Source organism: Salvia splendens, chromosome 18 (genome assembly GCF_004379255.2).
Source record: "Salvia splendens isolate huo1 chromosome 18, SspV2, whole genome shotgun sequence".
Classification (NCBI taxonomy): domain Eukaryota; kingdom Viridiplantae; phylum Streptophyta; class Magnoliopsida; order Lamiales; family Lamiaceae; genus Salvia; species Salvia splendens.
This window is the reverse complement of record NC_056049.1, coordinates 9,297,468-9,308,997: the sequence shown is the minus strand read 5'-3', so window position 1 is coordinate 9,308,997 and position 11,530 is coordinate 9,297,468. Positions and strand designations below refer to the sequence as shown.

The 11,530-nt window shown below is 37.6% G+C and overlaps 1 protein-coding gene across 2 annotated transcripts; it reads left to right on the top strand.

Moving 5' to 3' along the window:
- Positions 1–347: 347 nt before the first annotated feature.
- LOC121776483 (cellulose synthase A catalytic subunit 5 [UDP-forming]-like) lies at positions 348–7,026 on the top strand. 2 transcript variants are annotated; one of them, XM_042173659.1, is made up of 14 exons: positions 348–1,058; positions 1,772–1,964; positions 2,065–2,273; positions 2,379–2,463; positions 2,532–2,694; positions 2,981–3,247; positions 3,397–3,742; positions 3,912–4,049; positions 4,443–4,568; positions 4,653–4,865; positions 4,949–5,222; positions 5,312–5,505; positions 5,586–5,936; positions 6,043–7,026. In XM_042173659.1, the coding sequence occupies exons 1-14, from the start codon at positions 972–974 to the stop codon at positions 6,628–6,630; spliced, it is 3,234 nt and encodes a 1,077-aa protein (XP_042029593.1). In that variant the 5' UTR covers positions 348–971; the 3' UTR covers positions 6,631–7,026. The 2 variants fall into 2 exon arrangements, with proteins under 2 accessions (XP_042029593.1, XP_042029591.1); XM_042173657.1 differs by having other exon boundaries at positions 350–1,058; positions 5,309–5,505.
- Positions 7,027–11,530: the final 4,504 nt, after the last annotated feature.

Below are 11,530 nucleotides of genomic sequence, written 5' to 3'. Positions count from 1 at the left end.
CATCCAATCTTAGCTGGATAGCACATACACCTTTATTACTGTACCAACTCCAGTGGGGCCTACTCAAAGCTAGCATCCACCATTTTCACACACACGCACAAACATTTTATATTCTTGTATATTTTCTTCTGACATTAATTATATATAGGGCTTAATTATTTATAAATATTAATTATTTTATAGTACTAATACAGAATAAGTCTACCCAAATCTATCTCTGTCCCTCACTCACACACTACTTTTTTCAATTAATTTAGAGAGAGAGAGGATCTAATAGTTTCAGTAATGAATAGTAATTTAATAAAGAATTGAAGTCCACCCAAATGTGTCCTTTCCTACACATAGTGACACCGGCTAGTTTATCTATCTCTCTCCATCTCTTTCAATCAAGACTATAAAAAAGTCTATCGTCTTTCCAGGTACATTACAGTGGAGCGATAGCTTGTAAAGAAAAAAACTTTAATTATTTCATTAATTATATTTTTCCCATTTCCATTGAACACACAACACACCTTTTCGTTTCCAGAATAATGTGTAGTAGTTTCCCCTCATTTTCATCAGTCCCTTCTCTTTTTTCCTTTCTCCAATTAGATTTTTTGTGTGTGTTTTCCCCAATGTGGTGATTTGTGATGGGGTTTATTATCGGTTAGCAAGACCAGATTTTGAGCCCAAAATCTATCCTTTTCTATCTGCAATTGCTCGCCAAGGATAAATCTCGAGGTGGATTAGGTGTATCTGATTGAGATTTTGGGCACAGAAAAGCAAGAATCTGCAGCTGCATTGAGGCATTTGGAGCTAAATCTTGAGGGGTTTTAAGTGTGGTTTTTGCAAAAGATTTTAGATTTGGGGGAAAAAAGGAGAATTGCTGACTGGTTGGAGAAATCCCAGCTGTTTCTCCAACGCAGGGGATTAAATTTCTGAAGTGGGATACCAAAAGTTGGGATTTTTGGCAGATTTGTGTTTTTGGGATTATGGCGATGAACACAGGAGGGAGGCTTGTTGCTGGTTCTCACAACAGAAATGAGTTTGTGCTGATTAATGCTGATGAAATTGGGAGAGTGAGTATTTGGATAAACCCTCATTTTGGTTTTTGTTGTTTCATCTCTGTTGATACCCCATTTCCCTCTTCTTGCTTCTTGTGATTCACATGTAGATTTAGGTGTTCGTTAGTGTTGAATTTGTCTGTAGCTTAGTTGATTGTGTGAATTAGGGATTGGGATTAGAGATCATCTTTTGATTGCAAAAGGTTTAGATGTTTGCATTGAGATGTAATTGTGAGGGTTGTTTAGTTAACCTTTCCCCCCTTTTTAAGTGATTTTGCTCTGTTTAACTTCTCTACTTGAAATAGTAAGAATATGAGTGTACATATTTTATTGTGTTTCTATCAATCTGCCACTATGATTACTATATTTCTTGGTTTTAAAGTGAAAGTAATCTAAATTTCTTTCATCATATGAGTTCTAAGCTAAGAGGAGAGTGCTGAAAAAAGAAGATTATTTCTTTCTCATAAGTGATAGAATATCTAGTTATAGCATGAAAAGTTAAGAACTTTTACAGAAAAATGTTTGATTAGAACTTCCCAAGTTACAGTAAATGGCCTTATGAGCTATATTGCAAGTGGCTAGGCTAGGTGAGGACTGTTTCCATGAATGCGTGCTTGTTGAGTATGGTTGAATAGAGGCCAGGGAAAGCCATTTATGTTGCTTTGTGGCCATAGTTAAGGATGAGAAACTAATGGAATCACGTTCCTGATTTCTTTTCGATTTTATAGATTAAGGCAGTTCATGAACTGAGTGGGCAAACATGCCAAATTTGCGGGGATGAAGTGGAGATAATAAATGAAGAGCCTTTTGTTGCCTGCAATGAATGCGGTTTACCCGTTTGTAGAACTTGCTACGAGTATGAGAGAAGAGAGGGAATTCAGGCCTGTCCTCAATGCAAGACCAGATACAAGCGCATTAAAGGTGAGTCTGCCTAAGATTCTCTTATTGCAAATGGTTGTTCAGAGCTGAAACCTTGCTCTGTTGTGTAAATGTCTTATTGATAAATGCCTTTGTACCATAGGGTTTGCTAGGGTTGAGGGTGATGAAGATGAAGATGGTATTGATGATTTGGAAAATGAGTTTGATTATGTAAAGAGCGAGCCTTTAGGCTTTACCCAAACAGGTGGTGCAGTAGGATCGATCTATGGTGGTTTAGCTGGATCAGCCACCTCCTCTAAACATGATTCATCTCAGGGTGTTGATATCCCTCTTTTGACGTATGGCGAAGAGGTACTGAATAATCTAGACTCTCTCTCTCTCTCTCTCTGTATATTTGCTTGTGTGTATTATTCTATTGTATCACATTGGCCTTAATGTCTTCTGGTTATGTATTAGGATCTTGAGATTGCGCATAATCAGAATGCTATAATAGTACCCCCATTTTCCAGTCATGTGAACGGAATTCATGGGACTACTCCTGGTACAACATCATCTCGTAAGCCTTTTTAGTTTGTGTAATATTATTCACTCATTATTCTGATGTTGCAGTGCATCCCCGGCCCATGGCCCCAGAGAAAGATCTTGCAGTATATGGCTATGGAAGTGTTGCGTGGAAGGATCGGATGGAAGAATGGAGGAGAAGGCAAAATGAAAAACTTCAAGTGGTCAAACATCAAGGGGGTGAGGGTGATTTTGGTGCAGATTTGCCTATGTGAGCACTTCTTTGCGTTCTATAACAGTCATTAACAACTTGCATAAATGGCTCATCTTTCTGTCCTTTGTATGCTATCTATAATATTTTTTGAGGCTATAACTAACACAAATCCAAAATGTATGTAATTCTGGCTTCTGTTAGTTATCTTCTAGATATTGTGCGAGATAATGGTTGTTGAACCACTACTTGTATTTTCAGGCGTAGAAGTGTGATATATAAATGGTGATTATCTTTGTTTATAATAACTCTACATTTGTATCTCACTATCTTAAACTCTATATAGGATGGATGAAGGGAGACAGCCACTTTCAAGGAAACTTCCCATTTCTTCAAGCAAGATAAATCCATACCGAATGGTAATTATCCTGCGTCTTGCGGTACTTGGCTTGTTTTTTCACTATAGGATTCGCCATCCTGTTCCTGGTGCATATGGCTTGTGGATGACTTCAGTTATCTGTGAGATATGGTTTGCTGCGTCATGGATACTTGATCAGTTCCCCAAGTGGTGTCCTATTGAGCGAGAAACTTACCTTGATCGACTCTCGCTTCGGTAAGCACCATCTCTCTCTCTATACACATTTTGTAGTCATTTTTGCTTCTTGTTTTGAGCATCTTCTATTATTATAGTAATAGTCTTCATCTTGAACCATTGAAGTACTTTCTCTGCTGATGTTGCAACGTTGCTTGAACTTTTTATAGGTATGAAAAAGAAGGAAAGCCATCAGAATTAGCAGACGTTGACGTCTTTGTCAGCACAGTAGATCCCATGAAAGAACCTCCTTTAATTACGGCAAACACAGTTCTCTCCATCCTTGCTTCGGATTATCCAGTTGACAAAGTATCATGCTACGTGTCAGATGATGGTGCAGCCATGCTTACTTTTGAAGCACTTTCTGAGACATCTGAGTTCGCTCGGAAATGGGTTCCCTTCAGCAAGAAATTCAATATCGAACCTCGTGCTCCCGAATGGTATTTCTCTCAGAAGATAGACTATTTGAAGAATAAAGTTCATCCCTCCTTTGTTAGAGAAAGGCGTGCAATGAAGGTTGGTATTATCTATGTAACTATGTTATCGTTACTTGCTGAGATTCACACAAAACAAAAGAAAAATGAACACCTCCATATTCTTCACATGAGCTCATTGATCAAGATTCAGTTTTTATCATATCGAATAAACTGAGTGGATGGGTTTCTGATATCTTTCTCTTGCACAGAGAGAATATGAAGAGTTCAAAGTTCGGATTAATCGTTTGGTGGCCATGGCTGAGAAGGTTCCTGAGGAAGGTTGGACCATGCAGGATGGAACACCCTGGCCCGGTAACAATGTCAGGGACCATCCTGGTATGATTCAGGTTGGTGAGAGTCACAACTACTAAATTTTCTTGGCTTTACTTATGTAGTGTGTGATTTTACGTACAAAGAAAGTAGTAGTTGGCTCAATGCTGAGTGAGGCCACTAAATTGACTCTACAGGCTATAGATGTTAGATTTTTATGATGCATGCCCTATTCTGTAGGCATAAATTGGTTTCAGAAAAGCGAATTACTTGACTCGAAGGGACACTGGCATCAGAGTTTTGTCATGTTAGCTTTTGTTGACATTTTGTTGCTTTTAGGAGTAGGCGTCTTTACTTGCCGTGACAAGCAAAAAAATTGTGTAAATCTATCTTTATTTAGCACTTTGGCGCAATGGTGTCATTCTTTTTGTTCTTACGTTGGCTTTGATTACTGATTGCTTTTTCAACAGGTATTCCTTGGCCATGAAGGTGTTCGTGACATTGAAGGTAATGAGCTCCCTAGTCTGGTATACGTTTCACGTGAAAAGAGACCCGGCTTTGATCATCACAAGAAAGCTGGTGCTATGAATTCACTGGTGAATGCCTAATGCCTTTCTATTATACATGCAAAGAGAAAAGGTTTACTTTGTTACTGAACTTGTTCTCTGTACATTATACAGATACGGGTTTCTGCGGTTCTGTCAAATGCTCCTTATCTTCTAAATGTCGACTGTGATCACTACATTAACAATAGCAAGGCGTTGAGAGAAGCTATGTGTTTCCTTATGGATCCCACCTCAGGAAAGAAAGTATGCTATGTGCAGTTTCCCCAAAGATTTGATGGGATCGATAGGCACGATAGATATTCTAATCGTAATGTCGTGTTTTTCGATGTATGTATATCCTCTCTCATTCTCTATGCTTGTTCCATCATCCACGCCGTCGAGCATGACATAACTCTCGAACTTATGTGCAGATTAATATGAAAGGGTTGGATGGTCTGCAAGGACCTATATATGTCGGAACTGGGTGTGTCTTCAGAAGGCAAGCACTATATGGATTCGATGCTCCTGCCAAAAAGAAGGCACCTAGCAAGACGTGTAACTGCTGGCCGAAGTGGTGCTGTTTGTGTTGTGGTTCAAGGAAGAACAAGAAGGGGAAAGGAAAGAAAGATAAGAATAAGAAGTCTAAGCACAAAGAGGCATCAAAGCAAGTACACGCTCTTGAAACCATAGAAGAAGGAATTGAAGGTAGAATTTTCACTGTAGATTTAATCGTTCAATGAAACATTCGGAAATACTTTCTGCTGAAGTAGATTTTCTTTTGTATTGTATAGCAGTAAGCACTGTTGATCGACCGCCCATCTCCCAAGAGAAACTCGAGAAGAAGTTTGGTCAGTCACCTGTTTTTGTGGCTTCGACACTTCTAGAAGCTGGCGGGATGACAAATCCCGTTAGTTCTACATCTCTATTGCAGGAAGCCATCCATGTCATTAGCTGTGGGTATGAAGATAAGACGGAATGGGGAAAAGAGGTATAGTGTTGTTTGTGTTCACTCTGCTGTCTTATATGACTTGTGTGGATTTATCTAAACTTTCTCAAATTCCTAACCAGGTCGGCTGGATATACGGCTCAGTCACTGAAGATATTTTGACGGGGTTTAAGATGCATTGCCATGGCTGGCGTTCGGTCTACTGCATGCCGAAAAGGCCTGCATTCAAGGGATCCGCTCCTATCAACCTTTCAGATCGTCTTCACCAGGTTCTTCGATGGGCTCTTGGTTCGGTCGAGATTTTCCTAAGCAAACACTGCCCGATATGGTACGGATATGGCGGAGGATTGAAGTGGTTGGAACGATTTTCCTACATAAACTCAGTCGTTTATCCATGGACTTCGATTCCATTGCTTGTTTACTGCACATTGCCAGCTATCTGCCTTCTTACCGGGAAATTCATTGTCCCTGAAGTACGTCTTTTCAGTTGGCTTTCTACGTTTTTGCTTCATATAAGCTATCGTCCGGTGTATCTTGCTACTTTTCGTGTTTAACTAACGCCTAGTTCAAATTTTACAGATTAGTAATTATGCCAGCATCATATTCATTGCCCTTTTCGGCACCATTGCTGTAACCGGTATTCTTGAAATGCAATGGGGAGGTGTTGGAATTGACGACTGGTGGAGAAACGAGCAGTTCTGGGTGATTGGAGGCGTCTCCTCCCACCTCTTCGCGCTTTTCCAAGGGCTCCTCAAGGTCTTGGCCGGTGTGAGCACAAACTTCACCGTCACCTCGAAAGGAGGCGACGAAGACGGAGGATTCGCCGAGCTCTACCTCTTCAAGTGGACGTCGTTGCTGATCCCGCCCACAACCCTCCTGATCATCAACATCGTTGCCGTGGTCGTTGGAGTCGCTGATGCTGTAAACAACGGGTACGACTCATGGGGGCCGTTGTTCGGCCGACTCTTCTTTGCCATCTGGGTCATCATGCACCTCTACCCATTCCTCAAGGGTTTGATGGGGAAGCAACAGGGCGTCCCGACCGTGATCATCATATGGTCCATCCTGCTCTCGTCGATACTAACCCTCGTGTGGGTCCGGATAAACCCGTTCGTCTCGAGGGACGGCCCGGTCCTCGAGATCTGCGGGCTCAATTGTGACGATTGAGCGGTGGGGTGTCCGGTCCTCGGACTATTAGCAAGATATAGGGACAGCTCTTCGTTGCTGTGAATCGATGTTTACTTGAGCTGCCAGACGTGTTTGCTGGTACGTTTTTGCCCCGTCCCGACCGGTTCCCGATGTAGCTTAAGGTAGAATAAGGAGCGTTGCTCTGTTTCTCAGTCAATTTTAGATTGTATAGATGTGAAGTGGCAAATGATTGCTTGATGTCTGTTTTTGGGATATGGTTTCATTGATTCTTTTGTTGGATATGTGTTTTTTTTTTGGTGTCTTAGTATGGCCCTTAAAGGGTGATAGATGTAAGTGAAGAAAAAAGGATTATATACTGTTAAATATTTATTCTTTAACTCTGGATGGGAATATATGTATGTGTTTTTCTGCTAATTATTGGAAATTTAGTTGTGATTTCAAACAATTTAAAAATTGTTAAAGAGAGATCCAACAACTATGTAACAATCTCAGTCTTTCAATTTTATCTGAAAATGCAATTGCAAAACCATTAATGTGTTGCACTAATTGATATTATTACAATGTTATGAGGAGTAGTAGTAATTACAAATAACGTAATAAAGGTATGACATTTAAGATGATTTAACTCAAGAAGATGTTAAGTAATTTTATGGATGAAATATTAAAATTTACTTTAAATGTAAAATTGAGGTAGATTTCAGTTTCTAAATAACATATCTAACTAATACTCCCTCGGTCTCATAATAATTGTCACTCTTATTGTGGGCACATTTTAAAAACTATAAAAAAAAGTTGGTTAGAAAAGTTAGTGGAATGTGAGACCCACTTTTTTATATTGATTTTATAATAAAATGTGAGTGAAGTGAGTTAGTGGAATATGAGACCTAAAAATGAAGTATGACAATTATTATGAGACAGACCGAAATGAAAAAGAGCGACAATTATTGTGGGACGGAGGAAATATTAAATTGGATAGATTTAGTCCAAGTTCGGCTTTTGACTCATTCCATTGGTATTTAAGATTATAAATATTTACCATTTCCTCTTTCTTTTTGTTTCTCTTTATATAGAAACTTTGTGAATATTGTGTCGTCGCAAGAATTAAGTGAAATTACGCAAAGTCTTCGCATGTAGACTTGCCCCAAATAGTACTTTGTTTATATCCTAAAAAATACCCCGTACACAAATTTTAATATAAAATTAGTAAATTAGAAGATAAAAAACAGAAAAATAGTTGTAAAATTTTTACATGGATAAAGAGATCTACATCATTAGAGTAGCGTAAGAGCATTGGCAATGGTGGCTGATTGCCACAGCCGAGCGATCGGCCACCTCATCGGTGCCCGTCGGCCTCCACTGCGGAGGGAGGGCCGATCTCCCTTCTCCAACGCCTCCCCCCATGCCCGATCAATCGGCCTAGCCGATATCCCTTTTTTAAAAATATTTAATTCATCCCTTTCCAATCTCAATTTCAATTCTACTTCTCTCCACAGTTATATCAACTTCAGCAATTTTACATCAATTCACATTTTATCTATCTTTATCTTATTTTATTTTTAGGTTTTTCAATGTAGAATGTTTTATTTTGTTTTTAATAAAATTTGTTTTTTTGTGTATATTACGGTGTCTTTAATTTACCCCAACAATTAAAAGTGAAATATATAAAAATAGTGATGATTTGGAAATAAAATGGGCTCTGAGATAGGCTCTGGGATGGACTCTCATTGCATGAAGATAGGCTCTAGAGATAGGTCACCATTACTGATGCTGTAATAACGCGGTGAAAAAATCTTAAAAAATAAGAGAAGATTTGTTTCGAGACCAAAATGACGAAAGTAAATTATTTTTTGAAAATGGACATAAGTAATGCATTAAGAACTCTTGACAAAATGTAAACCGGATTATTTTGAAAGTGTAATATGACATATTGTTTGAAGAAAAGAAACATACAACAAAAGAAAAGCGACAAGAAATGGTTTGTTTTCATAAATAAAGACCAAATAAAGTATAAGATCGAAGACCACGGCATCAATAATTGAAGTCATTCAAATAATTCACATCAAATGAAAAATTTCAATAACCCTAGATTGAAATGAAAACAGATTTCCGTTGGTTTGAAAGAAAACAAATTGACCTAGTTCCATCTAATAAAACGATGTCGTTACACCAAAACATAGCTATATATATACTATTGACCAGCCAGCTGACACTTTCGACGATCTTCCTCGCCTAATATTCCTTCAATTTTTCTTCTTCGTCCAACATCAATACGAAACTTCTTCGGAAAAAATCATCAGTATTAACTCCAAATCGAGATTAAAAAAACACAGCCAATAAAGGACTTCAATTAATTCATGGACATTAAATCTTAAAGACGGAAATTAAATTAAAAGAAAGCTTGAATTACTTTTTATTTTGGTCTAGGACGAAGGGTCATATTATATTGGATAGTAACGTAAAATAATTTTCTGTTCAATTAAAATAAAACTGAAACTCAATTAATATCAATAAATAACAATGATTTGATGTCATCATCACAATAATATAAATTACTCACCACTATCAAAAAAGAATTTTATCACTAAGAGCATCCACAATAGTGGACGAGTCGGCGGACGAGCGATCGGCAAGCCGCTCGACCATCGTGCTCGTCCACTATTGGGACCAGTTAGCGCCCGACGGACGAGCCAGACGGACGAGAGGTTGTCCGTCGGATAATGCGCTCGTCCGTCGGCTCGTCCGCTATTGTGGGTTCTAGAAGGACGAGCGGACGGACAAGGGGATTTTTTTGTTTTTTTTTTTAATTTCAACTCTATATATCCGGCTCGTTGCACTTCATTTCATTTGCACCACGGACGAGCGACCGGCTAACGCATGTATTATCATTCACAACGATCGTCGGAAATGAAGGCCTAAAACATTAACATATCATGCACAGCGAGACCTCCGTTCGGCTAGCGGCAAACTATACAAATTCAAGGCATATTAAGATGTACTTTGTTTAAATTGTTGTTTTTTTTCGTTGCATTGTACTATTTTTTTTATAAAATCATTACTGGAACTTCTCTGCACGTATTCATGTCGAAATTTTAGTTCCGTAATTGCTTGTGAATTTGTGAATTTTTATTATTGTTGTTGTCTGCCGGGATGTCCTAGTGCCTGTCCGCTACTGTATAGTGAGATGCCCTAGTGACGTGACATGAGGTGTTTTTGGAATGTCCTAGTGCTTGTCCGTCGGGACGTCCGCTCTATTGTAGATGCTCTAAGTGTATCAACCATCACAATAATATTATTGTTATTAATATCAATAATAACAATGATTTGATAGTACATTCCAAAAAAATTATCACATTTCATTTTCTAGACTCATTTTTAAAAAATGATACATAAAGTGGAGAGATGATAAAATAATAGAGAGAATAACGTAGATGAGAGTCTTCTCTACATTATTCTCTCTCTTATTTAACATCTCTCCACTTTAACTATTTATTACTCCCTCCGTCCCAACTTAAGAGTCTCAACTTTAACTTGAATATAAAATATATGGAGCATAATAAATGTATAAAGTATTTACTCCATAAAATATTAACATACTGCTTCACAATACAAATGTTTCATACATTAACTACAAATAATTTATAAATTACGTACAATTTTATTATAAGGTTCCCATACAAAAAAATGTTACTATCATAATACTCACAATCCCCCCCCCCCCCCAACATATATAGTGTACTATTATTTATTGAGGGAACATCTTTTTAGGTTCACGAACTTTGTCAAAGTATCATTTTAGCTCCGTGAACTTTGAAAATATTATTTTAGGTCCGTCAACTACAAGTTAATATCATTTGAGGTATTTTGAACTTTTTCCGGATGAAAATGCCCTCAAGGCCTTTAAGGGCAATTTGGACAATTCATTTGTCACTCATATTGCGTCAAAGACCTAGAGTCCAATAATTTTTTTACTACTATTTAATTCAATTACCATCCAAACTGAATTAAATATAATTAAAATTTGTTGTAAAAAATATGTGTTGTTTTTCAATTATTAGATGACCAATTATTTATGAATAGTGAATTGAGACTTGATACTTTATTTTATTTTTTAATTTAAACTGCATTTTAAGACCTTACAATAGGTAATTTGTGAATTATATTTAATTTATTTATTTTGAAATTAGATAGCTATTAATTTGGATTGTCATTCAGAGTATTATTTATATCAATTTCAGAATGAAGATCAATTACCATCCAAATTGAATTTAAATATAAAAATTTGGCGTTACAAATTGTTGGATCCTAGGTCTTTGACGCAAGATGAGTGGCGAAAGAATTTTCCACATTGCCTTTTGAAGGCCTTAAGGACATTTTTGTCCGGAAAAAGTTCAAAATACCTCAAATGATATTAACCTGTAGTTAACGGACCTAAAATGATATTTTCAAAGTGTACGAACCTAAAATGATACTTTGGCAAAGTTCGTGGACCAAAAAAATATTCCCTCTTATTTATTTTATATAATTACGCAACACCCAAAAATGTGTACATTATTTATATATAGGTAGCTTCCTATAAACTTCGTGGAGCCGACAGTGCTGTTTCTCCCCAAGCAAGAAACACACACAACACGCACTCCCTTTAACGCGTAATCTCCTTCCCTTTTCCTTATCATGCAAACTCCCTTATATATATATATATATATTATATAACCCTTCGAATCATCAAACTTAAAAGGATTGAAACCCATTTAATTTTCTCCTTACAAAAACACACACATGCAATTAATCTTGATGGCTCAGAAGGATATGAAATTGGCAGCGGAAGTAGTTCAGCAGCTGCTCAATCAGCTCTTCGGAGACGACGACGATGTCGAACGCGACTCGTCCGGCAACAGTAAAAGGAAGAAAACAACAAGTG

What these genes read in the sequence shown, in the direction of transcription:
- LOC121776483 (XM_042173657.1), top strand. Translation starts at nt 972, where the DNA reads ATGGCGATGAACACAGGAGGGAGGCTTGTTGCTGGTTCTCACAACAGA. An exon ending in ATGCTGATGAAATTGGGAGA is followed by an intron (nt 1,059 to 1,771) that starts GTGAGTATTTGG and finishes TCGATTTTATAG; the next exon opens with ATTAAGGCAGTTCATGAACT. An exon ending in CTTGATCGACTCTCGCTTCG is followed by an intron (nt 3,248 to 3,396) that starts GTAAGCACCATC and finishes AACTTTTTATAG; the next exon opens with GTATGAAAAAGAAGGAAAGC.